This window comes from Macaca fascicularis, chromosome 8 (genome assembly GCF_037993035.2).
Source record: "Macaca fascicularis isolate 582-1 chromosome 8, T2T-MFA8v1.1".
NCBI lineage: Eukaryota > Metazoa > Chordata > Mammalia > Primates > Cercopithecidae > Macaca > Macaca fascicularis.
The window spans coordinates 7,201,505-7,222,912 of record NC_088382.1 but is presented as its reverse complement, the minus strand read 5'-3'; the positions used below and the strand labels follow the sequence as shown (position 1 = coordinate 7,222,912).

The 21,408-nt window shown below is 48.7% G+C and overlaps 1 protein-coding gene and 1 long non-coding RNA gene across 16 annotated transcripts in view; one reads left to right on the top strand and one right to left on the bottom strand.

The window, feature by feature from the left end:
- LOC102115048 (uncharacterized) overlaps positions 1 to 13,349 on the bottom strand; it is a 275,169-nt gene extending 261,820 nt beyond the window's left edge. For 8 of the 10 annotated variants that reach the window (XR_010577086.2, XR_012417011.1, XR_010577089.2 and 5 more), the window contains exons 1-3: positions 13,299 to 13,349; positions 5,959 to 6,258; positions 3,033 to 3,213 (exon numbers count right to left, since the gene is read on the bottom strand). This is a non-coding gene — a long non-coding RNA (uncharacterized lncRNA). Of the gene's footprint in view, positions 1 to 3,032; positions 3,214 to 5,471; positions 6,259 to 13,298 lie in introns of those variants that run through there. The other 2 variants (XR_012417010.1, XR_012417008.1) reach the window with 2 other exon arrangements.
- XKR5 (XK related 5) overlaps positions 12,416 to 21,408 on the top strand; it is a 30,894-nt gene continuing 21,901 nt past the window's right edge. For 3 of the 6 annotated variants that reach the window (XM_005562537.5, XM_074000217.1, XM_074000216.1), the window contains exons 1-2: positions 12,416 to 12,514; positions 15,082 to 15,265. In XM_005562537.5, coding sequence (XP_005562594.3) covers positions 12,457 to 12,514; positions 15,082 to 15,265 — 242 coding nt within the window. In that variant the 5' untranslated portion in view covers positions 12,416 to 12,456. The other 3 variants (XM_045397823.3, XM_045397822.3, XM_065518742.2) reach the window with 3 other exon arrangements.

Genomic DNA, 21,408 nt, shown 5'->3' with positions numbered 1-21,408 from the left:
GCTGGGAACTGCTTAGGGCCCCCTGTCTCCCTTTCTTTTCAAAGTCACCCCTCTGCTCACTGAGATAAACACATATCTGATTGCCTCCTTCGGAGAGGCTCATCAGAAACTCAAAAGAACACAACCATTTGCATTCTTGGAAGCCCTTCCTATGACTTGGAAGCCCCTCCTCGCTTTGAGTCTTCTCGCCTTTGCTTCAAGTTGTTCTGCCTTTCCAGACCAAACCAATGTTCATCTTGCACATGTTGATTGATGTCTTATGTCTCCCTAGAATGTATAAAACCAAACTGTGCTCTGACCACCTTGGGCACATGTCCTCAGGACCACCTGAGGCAGTTTCACAGGTGCACAACCTCAACTTTGACAAAATAAACTTTCTAAATTAACCTGTCGCAAATTTTTGGGGTTCACAGGCCAGATGGAGCACTCCAAACTCACTGCTCTTTCTAGACCAAGGAGCATAAGGAAGACATTTGAGACTAAGCAGGGAGTTGATGGATTCCCCATGGTCAAGTCCGGAAAGCTTTGTCTGAAGGTTGTAGAAAGCCTATGAAGGTGCTTGGACCGTGGCTCCCCAGGCAGGCAGGCATTACAAACGCCATCCTGCTCCACTGTTTTCAGTGGGTGTTGCAATTTGACTTGTTTGTTCTTGAAACAAGATAGTGAAAGAACTAGGTGGAGAAGATTTAACTTGTGGTCTCCCCTCGGGGAAAGTTTCCTGGAACAAGCCATGAAGGGCTGGGGCTGTTTTGAAGGCAGTGGTTCTCCTCCAGTGCAGACGCCAGCTTCTCTGGCTCCCTGGGATGGGGCCCAGTTCAGAGATCAGCTAAACCGTGAGAAATGCAGCAGAGCAGAATGCAGGCAGTTAGAAACACGTCTGTCTCCCTTCGACCGGCTGCGTGGAAAGACTTAGCAGCCGATCAGAGGGAGAAGCCACGTGAGAAGGTTGTAGGAGAAGAGCACAAAGACACCGAGGTTTAGAGCCTCAGGAAACACCCATGATTTGAGAAGCCTGCGCCCTACTGTCAATGCAAGCAGAAGCTGCGGTCCTGCCCTGGGATGGATGAGTGATTTTCCCTACAGGCAGCTCAGTCCCACCACAAATATTTGAGGACTCTGGGAAGAACACAAAGAAACGTGCCAAGAGACTAATATTTAACAGCTATAAATCAAACTATCACATTGCTGACTAAAACATGTTCTATCCTCCCACCCTGAACATATATACTCCCAAGGCAACCTGGACCTCCAGGAAAAATGTAGGATCCTTGGACTCCCGCAAGTCACGCACCAGAATCAGAGTGCACGAAGAGAGCAGGGCCTTGGCCTGCAGCCCCTCCCCTTTATCTCCCTACAGCCAAGACTATCCGCCGCCTCCAGGGTCTCATGCACTCCCACACAGGACCTCTTGGCTTGCATCTCTAAGCTGTGTCACCATCTCACAGCAGCCACCACTCGGGCCTAGAACGCTCCCTGGGAGCATGGTCTCACCTTGGGGTTCCAACCCAAGGAAGAAACTTCCAAAGTCCCTAGATGAAGGCTGGGGGCAAGTAATTCTTAGGTCGTAAGAACCCAGAGAATGATTAATGAGAAGGGACATAGATCTGGCCAGAGAGAAGAACTCTTAACCCCAGGCCCGAGCAGAACCCCTCTTGCCTGGGTCTCCAGCTGGTGCAGAGATGAGAAAGCCCAAAGAAGTTTCCACTTGGCCCCAAAGGTTGGATTCAGAAAGCTTCCCAGGTTAATAGAGGGAGTCAAGGGCTAACCCTGATTCACTCAGGTGAAAACAGATTCCTGCAGGAGACAGAGAGGCCCTCTGCAGACACCCTCCTAATAGTAAATGGGAAAATAGACACTCAGACCATGTGTATGTGTGTGTGTGTGGGCATGGGTGTTTGCAGGTGTGCATGTGTGTGCATGTGACTGTGTGAGTGTATGGGGGTGTGCGTGCATGCATGCTTGAGTGTGTGGTGTGCATGTGTATCTGCATGTATGAGTGTATACGTGTGAATGTGTGTGTGTAGGTTTATGCAGGTGTGCATGTATCGACATGTGTGCATGTGTAAGTGTGTGTGTGTGCAAGTGTGCATGTGTGTGCATCTGCATTTGAGGTACGAGCGTGCATGTAGGTGTGTGCAGGTGTTCATGTGTGTATATGTGCAGATGCATATGTGGGTGTGAGTGTATGCGGTGTGTGTGCATGTAGGTGTGTGCAGGTGTTCATGTGTGTATATGTGCAGGGGCACATGTGCAGGAGTGAGTGTATAGGGTGCATATGGATGTAGGTATGTGCAGGTGTGCATGTGCAGGTGTGTATGCAGTGTGTGTGCATGTAGGTGTGTGCCGGCATGCATGTATGTTCATGTGTGCATGTTCCGATGTGACTGGGTATGCATGTGTGTGCATGTGCATGTGTGATTGCACACATACATGTGCAGCTATGGGTGTGTGCATCTGCATATGTATGGTGGGAAGCGGGTTCTGGTGTGTGGGATTTCCCCTTGCAGTGACCTGCCCTGGGCCCCTGGTCTCCCCTTGCTGAGTTGTCTGTCACCAGCTGTCCTAGAATCTGGCTTTGAGACACAGGTGGACACCTGGTGCTGACTTCTGCAGTGAGAAATCAGCTCATTTCTCGCTGTAGAAGTCAGCACCAAGGTTGGTTCTGTGCTGGGCCATCACAGAGGTCACCTTCAAATTCTTAAAACGAGAAGTTGACAGACATTTCCATCCCTTTTCTGGCCCTGGCTGTCTGTGTTCCCTGAGGCCCATTGAACTCTGTGGTCAGGTATGTGGGCCAAGCGTGCAGCCTTGGAGCTAAATTTGAGGCCGTTCCCACCTAAAGGTGTGGCTGGCCAGCAGAAGGGTAGGAACGGAGCCACTCAATTGGAAAGCACTCGCTGCGCAGATAAGAATCATTCTCTAAAATTAAGTCTCATAACAGGCAACATTTGCAGATCTGTTGTGTAAGCAGCCAGAAGCAGTATAAACAGAGGCTCTTCCAGCCAGCCTCATGGTCTCAGCGGGGCACATACCTTTTCCTTCTGTTCCCCATCTGGAGTCTCTGTTCTTGGCTCCTGGCCTTGTGCATTCTTGTTGGTCAAGTTGCTCCAGGTAAGACCCAAAGCTGGGCAGCGAAGTCGGGCAGCGTGGGGGCTGCAGGGTCTCAGGCCCAGAGAATGGGGGTTAAGCTGTGTTTTGACAACAGCTCAGGGTCTAGAAATAAGTCATAAATCTGAGCATCAGAGAGAGGATCAAAATAATACGGACTCAGGGGAAATGCTTATCTTTCTTTTTTTTTTTTTTTAACTTACTGAGACATCCTCCAGTATCTCTGTAGACTGAGGGTTGTTTCCCTGGAACAAGCACCGAGTTCCCAGGGAGACAGTGAAAGGAATGAGCCAGGCTTTTAGGACAGCAGATACGGTTAGCCCTAGAAATAGGCCTTGTAGATAACTGCCTCATAGGAGACACCTGCCCCCAGGGCTCATTTCCCACCCGATTCATTTCTCAGCCTGGGAGAAAGTGCGGGATACAGAAGAGAGCTCAGCCTGGGAGCCAAAGCACAGTGTGCAGCTCCCAGCGCTCACACTCACTCGCAGTGGGCCTTCCTGCGAGTCACTGGGTTGTCCTCAAACTCAACTCTGTCTCTGTAAAACAGGAATAAAAACCCCCGCGTGGCACAGAGGGTTTCACGATGACACCTGAGGCTAAGCTCAGGCAGAGCCTCGTAAAGCATCACAGACATTGGAGGTACTGGCGGTGTTTCTGTTGCTGTTGCTTTCCGACTTCCGTTTTCTGTATTCTCTGCCTCCTCTCCCGCCGAGCCGGCCCACCATGCCGGCCTCCTGAGCCCTGGATGTAGCTCAGTGGCCTATGGGGTCCCAGTCCCCGAGTCCTGTCCACTCTTTCTGCCCAGTGCCTCCTGCTCTTCTATGCCCAGGGCAAGTAGGGGCTGTGCTCTGGCTTGTCTTTACACACATACGAGGTGGCAGAGATTCCTGTTACGGAATCTCCACCCCACTCTGTCTCTTTAGCAGGGACCAGAAGCTGGGGTGCAAGACGGAGCTAAGAGTCAGCATTTGGGGCAGATACTATGGAATCTAGCGTTTTTAAGAGTTGAGGCTGTCCTGCAAGCCAAGAACCACTGACAGCGTGGCACAGATTGACACAGACCACAGCGCGGGATTCACAGGGAGTACCACCCTCAGCTGAGGAGCTGAAATATACTTCCCTCTCCACAGGCAATGGCCAATGCCTTCCGAAACCCCTGAGTGCTTCCAGAATGGCGGTCAATGTATATTTTCTTGCACAATAGGGCAAATCCCTGTTGGTTCCTGTTACAGTGGAAGAAAAATGCAAGCCAGGGCCTGTGACGGGCTGAAGATCACCCGAGCACAGGGAGCCAGAGAATGAAATAGAACACTCACTTTAGCTCTAAAGATTCTACTGTGTTACCTCTTGAAAATAAATAAATGAGCAGGTGCTGGATTTAGGAATGGCGATTACGACGCAGAAGAGTATTTGGGAGAGACACATGTCTAGACGCAGAGAAGGAAGGAATACTGTGTGTGCATGAGGAGTAACCTCAGGTTACTTCTCTGAGTCCCGGAGGCTGGAAGTCTGACATCCGGTTATCGGCAGGGTTGATTTGGTTCCTAGATGGCCGTCTTCTTCCTGCATCTTTGTGTGTTCATCCCTTTGTGCATGTGTGTGTCAGTATCCAAATTTCCTTTTCTTATAAGGACACCAGTCCTACTGAATCGGGGCCACGTTAACGGCCTCATTTTAACTTAATTACCTATGCACAGACCCTACTTCCAAATACGGTTACATTCTGAGGCACTGGGAGTTAGGACTTCCACTTAGGAATTCGGGTGCACACAATTCAGCCCTTCCCACGAGGCTTATCCCTGCATCTGCAGTTAGCTTCCAGGTCCATTGTGGGCTGGCTGCTACCAAGGCAATGCGAATTGTAGAGCCATGTGCAAGGTGTCCTGAGGCCTACGTTCATAACTGGCCCCTTCTGCTGCTTTTATTGGTCAAAGCAAGTCAAAAGGCCAATTAGATTCCTGAGCTGGGGAAACAGACACTACTAGCAGATGGGAAGAGCGGCAGAGTCAGATCACAAAGGGTCTGATTCAGAGGGGGATTCAGGGCCACAATGGTGGCCCGCCTCGCTATCAACCACAAAGAGTATCCAGGTTCCTTCTGCCTTACGTGCTTTATGTGTGTGTGAGGGGCTTAACGTAGCTCAGTGTGCCTTGGAAGACCCCGAACACTGTCTTTCAGGCAGAAGATTCTCTGACAAAAATCCATACGGATCAAAGATGTGCTTCAGAGCCCGATCCCAAGAGTTTGATCAAGCACAGCCCAGGAGCTCTGAAGCTCTGATGCCAGTGAAGTATTAGTTTTAAAATGTCATGCATGACTAGTCGTTGAGGGGAAAATAAGAATTTCTGGACTTCTTTATACTTTTCCATTTATATTGCATTGATTATTGGTTACAGAGAGGGACAGGGACCGAAAATATTTTCTGTTTCAAAGGCACCTAATGGTTTTCATCTCGACTTTGCCCATTCCTAGTGACCTGAAAGTCACTTGAGGTGATTGTGTATCTAGGGGCAGCAGTAGGACTGAAGGACGGGTGAGAGAGTGCACTAACTCCCCAAAAACCTCCTCCCTACAGCTACCCAAATAACATGCAAATATTGATAAAAACAAAGAATTTGCAAAACAAATGTAACTTCAAAGTCATTCCCCAAACTTTCTTCCAGCTTTATGTAAATCTTTCCTGCGTAGCCCCTGCCTTTGCCCACACAGTCCCCAAGCAGAACAGTGCCTCAGAGCCCCAACCAAATGTTCCTGCTCCATCTCCCGCAGCCCTCGCCCTCCTCGCATGCTCTCCCACACACACCTGCCTTACCCTGCTGACCAAGAAGGGCCCTGCCCCTTCTTCACCTGGCTTACAGGAGCCCCTTTTTCATAATGGTGGAACTTCGTCCCTTGTTTCTCTGTGCTCCCAGAATATGCATTGAAGCAACGCTGTTCAATCCTAAAGAGTGCAGGCGAGGAGAGCGAAAGAAGGGTCTTCACGGCTACTGCCCACGGGGGGGATGCTGTCTGCCAAATCACCATCACTCTAGTCCCCAGATCCATTGACGCCTTCAGCCCATTGGTGTGTATTGAGTGCTCCCTCTGTGCCAGGAGCTGGGAGACGGGGGTGAACAAGTCGGATGAAGTCCCTCTCCTCCGATGCTCCTGTAGAGGGAGACGGTCAATGAGAAAATACACACATGAGCTGATGTAAGTGCAGGAAGAAACAGAGAGCAGGATGAGGGGGCACAAGCGTCCAGGAAGAGGCCTGCGAGAGCCACCCACCTCTGCCCCACAGCCCCTCACAATCACAGGGTCCCCATCTCAATTCCAGCTGCCCTCACCCCACCCCATATACGCAACACACAGGCCCTGGGGAAGGCAGCCCCAGGGACACAGGGCCAGAACATCACAGCAGACAGAAGAGGAGTGGCCGCTCTGGGCTTCTCCCTTATTGCTACTGCACTCACGGAAGGCCTGTTTCCTTCTTTGTGCCTGGTGTCTGCCTTGCCCCAAGAGGAGAAAGAGAAAGGAAACAAAAATGGGCCTGCCACACTGCTGAGAGCAGCTCTTCCCATGTCCAGACACTCTCCTTTCACTCCACACACTGAAGTGTGCCTCTGGAAACACCGCAGCTTGCAGGAGATCCCGCTGGACTGGGGTCAGACATGTCTTGGCTCTGTGCCTGGCTCTGCATCCAGCTCTGCCTCTACCAGCCGAGAAACTAACCTCTCTGGACCTCAGTGAGCACATACCTGCCCTGCCCACCCCACGGGCTTGTGTGCAGTTACTATGGAGAAAGTATTCCCAAAGCATTCAGAAGCTAGCTGAGATTTTCAAGTCCTAAGGATTATTTTAATAACCTTAAAATACATTTCTTTTCACATTAAGTCATCTTCAAACCAAATGACGTGGTTTGAAGACACAGGTTTTCCATTTCCTCTGTCCCAGAGTCAGAGAGCTCTGTTTAAACCTGCTCTGAGGGTTTGCAACGGCCGGTGCAACAGCGCAACCTACTGGCTGTTTGCGCTGGGACAAGACTAGACTGAGTTGCAGCGCTTCCTCGCTGCTTTCTTTCATTCATTCACTTACTTGTTTATTCACTTATTTATTCATACACCCAACATGCACTGAGAAGGCATTATATGCTAGGCACACTCTCATGATCTGCTATCTACGCAGGTGCAAACAAGCCACGGCCCTGGCATTACAGGGTCCGGATGGGCTTAAGGGAGGATTCGTTTGCATGGCTTGGAGGAGGGGGTGAGAAGAGCCCTGGCAACCATGGCTTTCTCCTACACACTGGAAGAGGGATGCTAAAGAAGTTGGGTGGCCCGACTGGCTTGTGGATCATCCCAGGGTTAGCAACAACAGAAGACACCAGTATCTTCCACATCAACTCCTTCAAGTATTGCTACAAATTTATAGAGCCAAAACATTCCTTTTACTCTCATTTCTAATAACGTACCCCTGGAAATTTATCTAAAAGTAAACATTCCAGCAGAGGACAGTGGAGGAACTATGTTCCACAAATGGTTATTGCAGTGGTATCAAATAAAACAAATAAAATCTTCAGCTATGTAGGATTTGCTAACAATAATAAGTACTATACAAATATTTGAATGTATTCCTGATACATTAGGTGTAAAATGCAGAATATTAACTTCAAGGCTCATTCTTATTTCATTAACGTAAGAGAAAAGATAGATAAAGATTAGAAAATGTATGCCCAACATTAAAATAATAATTGCCTTAATTATGAAGGCACTGTGTCTGATTTTTAATCAGACCGTACCACACTTAACCTGAACTGCTCTAATCACACCAGCAGTGCCAGAGGTCCCTGGAGCCTGGGCACCTTATGTTTCTACTGAGGCTGGGCATTACCTAATTTGTAATTTTTGCCAATTGAAAGAAGTAATGTGATGTCAGGCCAGAAGTGTGGCTCACATCTGTAATCCCAGCACTTTGGGAGACAGAGGCAGGCAGATCACTTGAGGTCAGGAGTTCAAGACCAGCCTGGCCAACATGGGGAAACCCTGTCTCTACTAAAAATAAAAAAATTACCCAGGCACAGTGGCAGATGCCTGTAATCCCAGCTACTCATAAGACTGAGGCAGGAGAATCGCTTGAACCCGGGAGGTGGAGGTTGCAGTGAGCTGAGATCGCGCCATTGTACTCTAGCCTAAATGGCAGGGCAAGAACTTGTCTAGTAATTAAATAAATAAATAGATAAGTAAATAAAGTGATGTCGTTCACTTTGCAGTTTGTAAAATATCGATAGGTTTAAGCATCACTTAAATTATCTTCAGTTTGGGATCATTTTCTTGAGTAAATTGGGCCTTTTCAGGTTTTTCTCTTCTACAAATTGCCCTTTCCCCTTGTTTACTGAGATTGCTGCCTCCTCGTTTTTGTTGAAATATAGGAGTTACTTGCATATTTCATATAGTAAACGACTTGTCAGTTTGAGACATTGCAAAACACTTCTCCCACCGCATCTAACTTCTGTCCGTTAATGTCCACAAGCTCCTTCATTAGACAGAAGGCTTCAGTTGTTACACACACAAAAAATGTAATCCATTTTTCCCTTGTGGTTTGTGTTTTGAGGTGCTTAAGACATCCTTCTCCATTACTAAATTATAAAAATATTCTGCTTTTTTTAATACTTCTTTCTGTTAAGGTCTTATCTTTCATATTTAGATCTTTACTCCACCTGGCGTCCACCTGTGGGCATGTGCTAGGTGGAGATCTAGTTTTACTGTTTGGGATCTAATGAGCTCATTTTATCACACAATTACTAAACAATTGGTCTTTCTCCATTGATTTGTGGTGCCACTATTGGTCATATATTTTAAGTTCTACATATTTGTAGGTCCGCTTCTGAGCTCTCCACTGTGTTCCATAGATTTTTTTGGTCTGTTCTGTGCCAAGATCATAATGTTCTACGAATAGGACTTTTTCTTGATCTATCTTAATATTTAGAAGGGTAGAAATCCCTCTTTATCCTTCTTTTCAAAGTTGGCTAATTTGTGGACCTCCTCTCTTCATCCACATTTCAGAGTAAGTCTATCAAGTTTCATAAAGACCATGTTGGAATTTTTAACAAGATTGCATTGAATGTATAGATTAATCAGGGAAGAATTGACAACTTTATTAAGCTGTTTGAATCAAAAACAAGGAATATATCTACTCAGATCATTTCTTATGTTCTTTATTAGAGTTTAATAGTGTGCTCCAGACAAATCTTATGTATGTTTTAATTCCTCAGCACTTTATAGACATTGTAACTATTACAACTATCTTAATTTTTCCAGTTTTGTATAGTAGGTGTACAGAGAAATGCTATTGGTTTGTGTAAGTTATATTAGAAGGCCTTTTGAACTATTTTTTTTTCCCCCTTGGGATGGAGTCTCGATTTGTTGCCCAGGCTGGAGTGCAGTGGTGCGATCTTGGCTCACTGCAAGCTCTGCCTCCCGGGTTCATGCCATTCTCCTGCCTCAGCCTCCCAGGTAGCTGGGACTACAGGCGCCTGCCACCATGCCCAGCTAATTTTTTGTATTTTTTTAGTAGAGATGGGGTTTCACCGTGACAGCCAGGATGGTCTCGATCTCCTGACCTCGTGATCCACCTGCCTTGGGCTTCCAAAGTGCTGGGATTACAAGTGTGAGCCACTGCACCCGGCTGCCTTTTGAACTATTTTATCAGCTTGACAAGGTTGATTGTTCCAGGTAGACAAGCATATAATCATCTGCAGAATCCTCTGTCTCACTCATCCCTTCTGCTAGTTACATGATCTTATTTCCTTCAGTTTCCTTATGCATTAGGTATACCCTCCAACACAATATTAAACAGTAGTTGCAATGCTGAGCATGCTTGTCTTCTTATCTGTGAGCCACTGTGCCCAACCAAGAAAAATCATTTGATTATTTCAATCCTAGCACTTGGGGAGGCCGAGGCAGGCAGATCACTTGAGCTCAGGAGTTTGAGACCAGCCTGGCCAACATGGCGAAACCCCATCTCTACTAAAATACAAAAATGAGCTGAATGTGGTAGCACACGCCTGCAATTCCAGCTACTTGGGAGGCTGAGACACGAGAATAGGGCTTGAACCCAGGAAGTAGAGGTTGCAGTGAGCCGAGATTGTGCCTCTTCACTCCAGCCTCATGACAGAGTGGGTCTGCCTCAAGAAAAAAAGAAAAAAAAAGATTTTTCTTGTTCAAAATGATAATGGAGTGACATCAAAGGATTTGTGGGTTGTGAAAATTCATAGTAAAACCCACCGTATCATAATATTTTAATATATTTTGAATTTATCATTTTACCTAGGATTTTTGCATCTGTGCTCATCATTAAAATAATTTTCTTTCTACATATATCTTTACAAGCAAAACTACAGCAGTCTTTTAAAATAAGCTGGGTAAAGTTTAGTTTTTATTTCCTGGAGCAAATTATATTAGGTAGCAGTTAGTTGTTTAATTGTTTCTTGAAACTTTGGCAGAATTAATCTAAAACTACCTAGACCTGAACAGTCTTTGACTGCCAGTTTAATTTCTCCAATAGTCACTGGACTATTCAAGTTCTCTTTCTTTCTTTTTTCTTTTTCTTTTCTTTTTTTTTTTTTTTTTTTTTTTTTTTTTTTTTTTTTTTCTTTTTTTTTGAGATGGAGTCTCCCTCTGTCACCCAAGCTGGAGTGCAATGGCACAATCTGGGCTCAATGCAACCTCCACCTCCCGGGTTCAAGCGATTCTCCTGCCTCAGCCTCCAGAGTAGCTGGGATTACAGGTGTCCACCAGCATGCCCGGCTAATTTTTGTATTTTTAGTAGAGATGGGGTTTCGCCATGTTGGCCAGGCTGGTCTCGAACTCCTGACCTCAGGTGATCCGCCCGCCTTGGCCTCTCAAAGTGCTGAGATTACAGGCGTGAGCCACCACGCCTGGCCAAGTTCTCTTTCTTCTTATGCTAATTTGAACATGCTTTCACCATGGGATGTACCTGCTCCCCTTTCACCATCTGTTATAAGCCTAAGCTCCTGAGGCCTCCCTAGAAGCTAAGCAGATGCCAGTACATGCTTCCTGTAAATGCTGAAGAACTGTGAGCCAATTAAGCTTCTTTTCTTATAAATTACCCAGTCTCAGGTATTTATAGTCATACAAGAACAGCCTATTACAATACATAGGTATATACATGAATAGCAAAGAATGTCTCCTTGATCAGACATTGGACAGCCTCCTTCGAGCTCTCTGCACCACTGGGCTCAACCTGGGCATTCCTGTCTCTGCCCCTGCAGAGCCTAGTTTTAGCAGGAATCCTGCCAAGTCAGTTTAACCCCAATTCCCCACGCCGGGTGTCTGAACACCCTCCATATCTGACCAAATTCCAACACCTGCTCCACCCCACCCCCCCATCCCCCATGTGGATCACCTTGGCCCACCCTCAGCAAGAATCCTGTTAGGTCCGGGAAGCCAGAACCCCCACTTGATGTCCCCTTCTCGGTGACTTTCCATCCACCATCCCCCATCCTGCTCCTTGGTTATAAGTAAGCCCTTTTCCTTATTATTTTCGGACCCCAATCTCTCTCGCCTGCTGCAAGACCTCAGTGCAGTCCCTGACATCTATGGCGATGGTTCTGAATAAAAGTCTGTCTTGCCGTTTTTAAAATGTCAGAATGTGTGTGTATATATCTCTATATCTGTAAACATATATAAATATAGATAGAGATATCTCCGAGGAGAAGGTTTTCCAATGTGCAGTTTTTCTTCTTGCACGTTGGGATCTTAACCCTCAAGCAGATCTGGAAAAAGCTTTCATGAGGATAGAGCCTGGGATGGATTTGTAGGGGAGGTGTAGACCATGATGCCGGGTAACAGGCCCTGTGTTTTCTGGCCACACAACTGTAAGATCTCAAAAAGACCCAATCAACGATTCTAACCCAACTCTCTCTATATTTACTCAAACACAGTATTACTCCCTGACTAGTGGTTAACGGACTTGCTTTCGGCGGCCCCAGAGGCGGTCGCCAGTTTAGCCACCTCCCGAGGAACCTGCGCAGTCCCGACGCTCACCAAGCGCTTTCCTGGCGGTAACAGGGTTGGGGGCAGCGCAGAACCCGCTTCTGCCCTTATCAGGAGCCCAGACCTCAGCTGGGCTCTACCACCCCGTCCCCACCCACCCTGGAAGCCAGAAACCCTAAGCATCCTCCCTCCCTCCCCTGCTGGCCGCTACGAATAAACCAGACCTACGCTTCGCGCCTAACGGCTCAGGCCGAAATGCTACCCGCAGTCGGACCCCAGGCCGGAAACCTCCCCGACGCGGGACCGCGGGCAGGGGAAGGGGCGGGCGCAGGCTGCGGGGTCGGCGCGGAGGATGCACGCGGGGCTCCTGGGGCTGTCCGCCCTGCTGCAGGCGGCCGAGCAGAGCGCGCGTGAGTGCGGCAGCCGGAGGCTGTGCTCACCCCTGCAGCCCCCTACCCCACCCCGGCGCCGGAGCCGCACAGGCGGCCTATGCCTGGACCGGCACTGCCCGGGCCTGCGCCCAGCACTGCGCGCCGGTGACGCACGGTGGTAGCCACCCCACCTGCCGAGCACGTCCCCTTGTCCTTAGTGGATGCCCACGCATGCACGATCTCCTCACGGATGCATGATTTTCCTCCACCTATGCTCGGTCCCCCGACCCCCGACTGGTGCTTGACTTCCTCCCGCCCCTGCACGATCCCCCTGCCCCACGCATGCAAGATCCCCTCGCAGAACCGGGGGAGATGTATCCGCCCTTCCTTCCATCACAAGCTTTGCAAAGTGCTGCGATGCCAAGATGTGCTGAGCGCAAGTCTGGGGGCTCCCGGGCTCTCCCCCGACTCCCCGCCGGCCAGGGGGACCCTGCGACTTGGAGGCTGTTCGCAGGAGGGGTGGCGGGAAGAGGGGGACAGGGCTCCGCATCCACGCGGCCCTGTAGGACAGCGACTCCGCTTCGGGGTTTAGGACAGGGCGGGACGCGGCCCTCCGGGGCCACCTCCGTTGAGGGGGGAGCCCAGAGCACACCAGCCGCGGCGGAGCAAGATGGCCCCATTTTTCGCGCCCTTCTGGTTTAAATTCGTAACTCCTTCAGTGCCGGGGAGGAGCGTCTCCGCCCACTTCCGCCGGGCTCCCTGCGGACGCCTCTTCCGGGGCAGAGTCCCTGGGGGAGAAGAGGGGGGACCGTGGGGACGCTACCTCAGGACTTTTCCGTGAGTTCACTGGCGTCCTCGCTGGTCCGGCTGTTTCCGAGGCGCGCAGAGCAGGAAGCTCGCAGAGGACGCGCAAGCGCTCTGGCTCCGCGCCCCGGACGCGAAGGGCTGAGACAGGACCCGCGGGGGTCGGCACCCACTCCAGGTGTCCTCCCTTGTCCTCCAGCTGGGCGCGGCCTGGTTGTTAGCATTCTCCAGCCCTGCAGCACCCAAGGCTTTTTGTCCAAGGGAGGCTGCCGCAGGACGCTCGGGGTGGTAAGAGCCAGACCCAGCCTGGGCACTATGGAAGGGCTGCCTGAGCCCGGACCCCGCGGTCCAGAGCTGCAGCGTCCGCATCTGTACCTCGGGGCAGTTTTCGCAGTTTCCCTAAAATCCGCGGCTTGTGTTCATTCATCCACTTAGAACTTTACCATTGGAAAGCCTAAGTAACAGTTGTGTGAAAGGATGCCTGTGTGCTGTGCCTCTACTAGCGCACCGCCTCCACGATCAACCTCAGGCAACCCTCAGGAGGGGGTGCTAGGAGTACCCGGGAGGCCCAGAGTTCCAGGCCAGGGAGTTCCCCATGTGAAAGTAGGAGAAGAGGGACCCCACAGAGCGAGCTGTGACCCCACAGGGACTAACGGTTCCGTAGTGTAGAGTTACTGACTGGGGAGTGCAGATCCTCTCTCCACTGTGTAACCGTACCCAACCACCATCACAAACAAACAAACAAACCAGAGCGGAGGTTTCATCGTTCTCGAGGATGCACAAGATGCTAGGCACTTCTCACATGTCGTATATTGCCCAGCAGCTCCGGAAAGCCCTGACACTGTCATTTAGTGCATGCCTGTCCCTGTTGCCAGAGGCTCTGCGGGCTCCCATGCTGCTCCTAGGAGACTCTTGCTGGTGATGGGGACACTGTGTTGGTTGGTTACTGTTTTTTTTGTTTTGTTTTGTTTTGAGACAAGAGTCTCGCTCTGTGGCCAGGCTGGAATGCAGTGGTGCAATCTCCGCTCACTGCAAACTCTGCCTTCTGAGTTGAAGCCATTTGGGTGCCTCAGCCACCCTGAGTAGCTGGTATTACAGGCACGCAGCCACCACACTTGCTAATTTTTGTATTTTTAGTAGAGAGGGGGTTTCGCCATGTGGCCCAGACTGGTCCTGAACTCCTGACGTCAAGCGATCTGCCCGCCTCGGCCTCCCAAAGTGCTTTGGTTTTATTTTTAATGAGATTGTTAGGTGTGGCCACAACATGAGACACAGGAGAGACTCTGGAAAGCAAAGTTTGCTGTACTCACAAGTCCTAGGACAGGAGACATGGCACACCATGCTGGGCCACAGGGCAATGTCACCAGCGTGGTAAGGAGGCAGGAGACAGGAACCACAGGAAGTTGAGGCCAGACCCTTTGCTGGGGCAGGGCACCAGCTTCAGATTAGCTCTTTGAATAATTTCTGTGGCTTTGGAGTATAAGGGTGGTGTCTGGTTGCCTGGCACTGGGCCCTGGGATGATTAAGGCAAAAGAAGTCCTCCTTTTTGGGGGTATGGGCCAGGTTGGGGAGGTCTGGCTCTGGCTAGCTTTAGTTCCCGTGTCAAAGGTAAGACCCTGGCTGGGCCCTTTGCTAACTCAAATAACTGCTAGCCTTGGGAGGGGCAGTCACTCCCCAGCCAGAAAAGTTTTAAGAGGTCAGGACATCATAACATCCAGAAAATGTTAAATTGTTTAAAATGCAGGTACCCGCACTCACTCCAGCCTTCCAATAACCTGCTTGCCTTTCCTCTTCTCCCCTAGGCCTCTACACGGTGGCTTACTACTTCACCACAGGGCGGCTTCTGTGGGGGTGGCTGGCCCTGGCTGTCCTCCTGCCCGGGTTCTTGGTCCAGGGCCTGAGCTACCTGTGGTTCCGAGCAGACGGGCATCAAGGGCATTGCTCCTTGGTGATGCTGCACCTCCTACAGCTTGGTGTTTGGAAGCGGTAAGAACAGCTACGTCTTTCACCTCTGGAGCACAATTGCACAGGTGCAGTGGGAGGACTCTTCTGTCCGTGTGGCTTCTGTCCTCAAGGTCATAAAAGTTCGGCATTGGGAAGAGGTTCAAAGCTGCCATAGCAAACCCCTGCTCTGATATTGGCACCCCCGGCTCCTGCCTGCACATTGTTGAGCATCTCCAACCTCAGGGGCGCTTTCTCTGTGCAGCTGTGACCTTACGAAAGGCTTTTTCTTGTCTTCAGCTGAAGTCCTGTCTTGCTGTTTTGATTTGTTGGTTGAGCCGTTAGTTCCATATAAAGCAACTTGCTTAAGGCAGTTCCATCTGCACACCTGTCACCTTAGAATAGGAAGGTGGCATAGCTTTAGTGAACCACAGACTAGACAATGAAGCCAGTCTGTTGACATTTGCTTCAAGACTTCGTCTCAGGAAAAAGTCATTTGGATGCCAGGGCTAGTTTTTTGTCTAAAGAAGTAGCCTGGGATAGTTCTGGGGCCTGGTGGGCTTATCCGTGATCCACAGACCATCTCAACAGGTGAGGGCTGCTTTTTTCTACTTTGAGAACCTAGATTCAAGGAGCTATAAGAAGAGATGTATCCGTGAGTTTATATCAAGGGCACATTTCAGCTGTCAGCTGCTGCCTTATAATTCCATTGGGTTGATAGGGATTTTTGTTTTGTTTTGTTTTGTTTTGTTTTTTGAGACGGAGTCTCACTCTGTCACCCAGGCTGGAGTGCAGTGGTGTGATCTCTGCTCACTGCAAGCTCCACCTCCTGGATTCAAGCGATTCTCCTGCTTCAGCTTCTCAAGTAGCTGGTACTACAGGCACATGCCACCATGCCCAGCTAATGTTTTGTATTTTTAGTAGAGACAGGATTTCACCGTGTTAGCCAGCATGGTCTCGATCTCCTAACCTCGTGATCCGCCCACCTTGTCCTCCCAAAGTGCGGGATTACAGGCATGAGCATCTGCACCCGGACACAGGATTTTTTTTAAGGGAGAAAAATTCAGGGATCAGAGCAGCGAAGCCCTGCAGCTCAAGTGTTCATTAAATCATGGGCACCGAGAGTTGAAGAGTGTTCAAGGGGTCATGGCCAATGCTGCTCCGTGTCCTGGGGGCTTATGCCTGCAAACTATTCCCAAGACTTTCTCAGGAGGCACTGAAATGAATGTTGAGCTCCACATGGTGCATCATTGCGAGCAGGGAATGATGCCATCCTGCCCAGAGTAGAATCTCAGCTAGGAGGTAGAGGGTGCTTCTGAGAAAGACTTAGAGCACCCACTCTCAATTTCACTGGACCCTCAGAGTTGGACCCTAAACCTCTAACAGCACCAAAAGCATATTTGCGGCCACAGGCATTTTGCCAAAGCTGGGCCTTTGTGTTCAAGCAGTGCCGTTCCTCTGAAAAGATAGGGCCCTTCCTTCCATGGGCAAGAAGGCAGAGAAGGATCTTTCCAAGTGCCTCGTAGGGTTAGAGCCTGTCCTGTGGCCTGGCTGCCATTGTCGTCCCCTTCCCTGATCGGCCCAGACCAGTCATCAATCCATAAGGGCTCTGGGTCTTACTTGGCTTTGACCATCATAGTCATAAGGCATGAGCCCTCGAGGACAGAGGCCTGTTGAGTGAGTCAGCTACCATAAGTACATGTTTGGTAGCCCAAACAGAGAGGTAAGCCCAGGTGATCACTTGCAGAAGCTTCCTGGGTAACGGGTAGACAAATCTGCCTTCTGAGGCTGTGTGGACCCTCAGGCCCCATGGAATCCACTGCCTCCCTCAGAGATGGGGACTGCCAGGGGACCGTGGTGTGTCCAAATTCATGCTGCTGGTATTTCACAGTGGACCCCACACTATCTTTCTCATGCACTCTTAATTTTCTTAAGTGATGCCATGATTTTCTGGTGTATATAAAAAAAACTAACTTGAATACTCAGGTATATACTAGTGAACTCATATAGATAAGTGAAGAGATACATGAAAATTATAAGTTAGGAAAAACCATTAGTCATGTATATTTATTCCTGTTTTTAAAAAGAGGTTAAGGTGACTTTAAAAATACACATCCTTAAAAGAACAAAAAAGAAAAGAAAAGAAGTGAGAAAGGCCAGGTATAGAGATGAAATGTTAGAAAACAAGATAGGGCCAGAATGCACAGTTATTGGAAGCCGGTCACAATTTGGCCCTAAGGTTTGTAACCGCCAGTGCAAGCATAAAAGCCGCAAGATTTGCAGTGTTTCTCAGGTTAAACATGAACCAAAAAACAGAAATTTACTTCCATGGAGGAAAGCTTTGAAAGTTAAAATAGACAGCAGTAGATCTAGCACGTTGGGTTCAAAGAAAACACTGAGTAAAGTAGTGTTTTAGTGAAGCAATCCAGCTTTCCTAATTGCAGTTCTGCAAAAGGACCTGTAGGGGGAGCCAAAACAATTGTGTTTTGCACAATTTTGAATTGCCTAAGAATATAGGTCCCTTTGAGTGTCCTGATAACAAAATACAAAAGAATCTACTAACTGAAAATCCAGTAAAACACAAAGTTACTTATAAAAATGCAAGGATTGAGGCCAGGCGCTGTGGCTCACGCCTGTAATCCCAGCATTTTGGGAGGCCGAGGCAGGTGGATCACGAGGTCAGGAGATCAAGACCATCCTGGCTAACACTGAAACCCCGTCTCTACTAAAAATTCAAAAAAATGAAAAATAAAAAAAAATTAGCCGGGCTTGGTGGCTCAGAGATAAGAAGACAAGCATGCTCAGTATCACAGCTACTGTTTAATATTGTGTTGGAGGGTATATACCTAATGTATAAGGAAACTGAAGGAAATAAGATCATGTAACTAGCAGAAGGGAAGAGTGAGACACTCATCCTCTGCAGATGATTATATGCTTGTCTACCTGGAACAATTAACCTTGTCAAGCTGATAAAATAGTTGAAAAGGCAGCCGGGCGCGGTGTCTCATGCCTATAATCCCAGCACTTTGGGAGGCTGAGACAGGCAGATCATGAGGTCAGGAGATCGAGACCATCCTGGCTAACATGGTGAAACCCCGTCTCTACTAAAAATACAAAAATTTAGCCAGGTGTGGTGGCGGGCGCCTGTAGTCCCAGCTACACGGTAGGCTGAGGCAGGAGAATGGTGTGAACCTGGGACGCAGAGCTTGCAGTGAGCCGAGATGGCGCCAGTGGACTCCAGCCTGGGCGACAGAGCAAGACTCCCTCTCAAAAAAAAAGAAAAAAAAGCAAGGATTTGGCCTGGCGTGATGGCTCACATGTGTAATCCCAGTGCTTTAGGAGGTGGAGGCAGGTTGATCTCTTGAGGCCAGGGATTCTACACCAGCCTGGCCAACATGGTTGAAACCCCATTTCTACTAAAAATAGAAAAAATAGCCAGGCTTGGTCACTCACACCTGTAATGCCACCTACTCAGGAGGCTGAGGCATGAGAATCACTTGAACCTGGGAAGCAGAGGTTACAGTGAGCTGAGATTGCGCCACTGCACTCCAGCCTAGGCAACAGAATGAGACTCTGTCTTAAATAAATAAATAAATAAATGCAAGAATTTAAGCCATAAGTGTATTCTTTTTAACGTTCCCAATAATACATACTATGTTAATTTTAAGTCTGACTCTGTTCAAGAGAACCTAACATTGGTGACTACTTATTTAAACAAAGACAATTACTTTTTCCACTTAGGTTTTTTACTTCCACTTTAATACTGTACATTACCAACATCTTTTTCACCTTTCTTTTTAAGCCCATTTGTAAACTCAGCCTGAGATGACAGAAGAATGCCTATCTCATCCTTCGCGTGCATCTTGGTTTAGCAATTTTTCTTTAGTGAAAATTCAAGGTTCTCAAAGGCAAAGTTAAGGTAAACTCTAAAGACATGTAAGACAAGTTCAGCATAAATGGGTAGCGATTTAATGTTTAAAAGTATATAAAATATAGCCCTAGTGCTGGAGGGCCGAGTCGCCTCAGGATCCCTCGAGTGAGGCTTGAAGGATGCTGCGAGTTCCATCAATGTAGGGAGGGAACAGGCATTTCTGACACAGAAAGCTGCAGCCGCTGGTGCAAAGACATAGATGCATTCCAAAAGTGGTGTGTTTAGGAAATTAGGAGAAGTTTATTGAGACTAGAGGGGAAGAATTTCCTAGATGGCAGGAATGCGGCGGGAGATAAATGGGCTGGACTGTGAAGAAGCTTTTCTACTGGGATAAGGAGTTTGGATTTTATCCTCAGGCATTGGAGACCTGTTGACAGGGTTTGAGCAAAGGAATAATATGGGCAAATAAGCCTGTAGACAGATGGCGCCAGGGACAATAAAATGGAACAGAGTTGGTAGGGACACGGTCCAGGCGGGCATCCAGAAGTCCAGGCAAGAGCTGATAAGGACCTGGAATGACGCAGTGACTGCGAGGACAGATGTCGGATACCATCTCATAGGACCTAGTGACCAAACCCCCATGCTCTCCATCCTGCCTCAGCTTTCACCCCAGCTTCCCTAGTGGCTGTCCAGGGGTCTCAGCCTGAATTTCTCCCTCTGCAATGGGTTCGAGACATGTCGTTTCAGAAAACCGGGCTAGTCACGTTCCCACTGCTCCTCTGTTTCTTACAAGGGTAGCCCCACGACTCAGCCTCTCCTACCTCCCCCACCTTACCAAGCACCAGATATTCGCTATTCCCAGACATGGACCTTCATTTCAGTGCCTTGTACCCTGTGCCGCTGATCCCAGACACTCCTTTAGGCTGTTCCTACCATCTACTTGTCCAGAGTTTGCCTGTCCTCCTCTTCCAGGAAGCTTTCCCTGACCACCTCATTCTCTCTCCCTGTGACTCTGATTCCACCACTACCCAAGCCACTCATTTTCATACTTTTGATACATTTCTTCCTCTTTAAGCTTTTCACATTTGTATGTTTTCTTTCCACGCTGAATCTTAAGTTTCTAAAAGACATCTTTCATTTCTCTTTTTTTTTTTTTTGTGAGAGTCTTCTTGCTCTGTCACCCAGGCTGGAGTGCAGGGGCATAATTATGGCTCACTTGCACCCTTGACCTTCTGGGCTCAAGTGATCCTCCTACCTCAGCCTCCTGAGTAGCTGGTACTACAGGCACCCACCACTATCCTAGCTAATTTTTTTGTTTGTTTTGTAGACATGGGATCTCCTTATGTTGCCAGGGCTGGTCTCAAACTCCTAAGCTCAAGCAATCCTCCTGCCTCGGCCTCCCAAAAAGCTGGGATTCATTTCTCTTACTTCTCCTGTGGTCTGTAGTAGGTGGGCTTTTCAAAGCCCAAGAAAAACGCATATTGAACAAACAAAGCTTTTCTGGAAGAGCAAGAAGAGGAAACTCCCCCGTGTCAGGAACAAATGATTTGAGAGTGAAAAGAAAAACACTGTCTGCCCTCATGGTTACATTTTTTAGTGTCATATGTTTTTTTAACATTAAGTTTATGTCGGGAATCAAGACACAGTAAGAAATGGGTTCACTCCAGGATTCCAAATCATGAAAAAGGAAAGTTGTTTTTCTTGGACATCTGTCCTAGGATCTCAGCACCATGAATAAAGCCATTTGCAAGAGGACTCCCCGAATCTTCTGCTCTGGACGTAGAAATGTTTGCCAACCATCAGGGTCCAGCTTGTCACCTGCCAGTCAGAGCCTTAGGGGTCTCTAGAGGGAGTTTTGCAGGTGACCTTCTAGATGCATCCAGCTTGGCTTCGGGAGCTGCTACATTGAAGGGACCTCTAGTTCTTAACTTGGACAAGACAGGGAAGCAGAATCTGGTGGGTTTGCTGGGCACCAGGCTCGTGTGCAGGCGGCTGTGGTCGTCTCCTTGTTGCTGCTGCTGGGTAGACCCAGAGAGGAATTGGTGGGTGGTGGTGAAATCTCATCCCCAGGCGAGACTCGAAGTCAGAGCCCGCAGGTGTGGCTGGGGAGTGGCTTCGTCATCGTCATGGGTTCTATGTGGCTCTTCAGGTTGTAAGGACGGTGGCCTGTGCCACTTTCTACTCATGAGATGAAGTTTCCAATAAAGGTGTCTGGCATAGGCTCGTGGGAAACAGAATGAAGCGAGGACGTGTTCTGACTTCTTTCTCTGGTGCTTGATTCCTTTTCCGAGAGCCTAGGAGGGCCACCCAGGCTGGG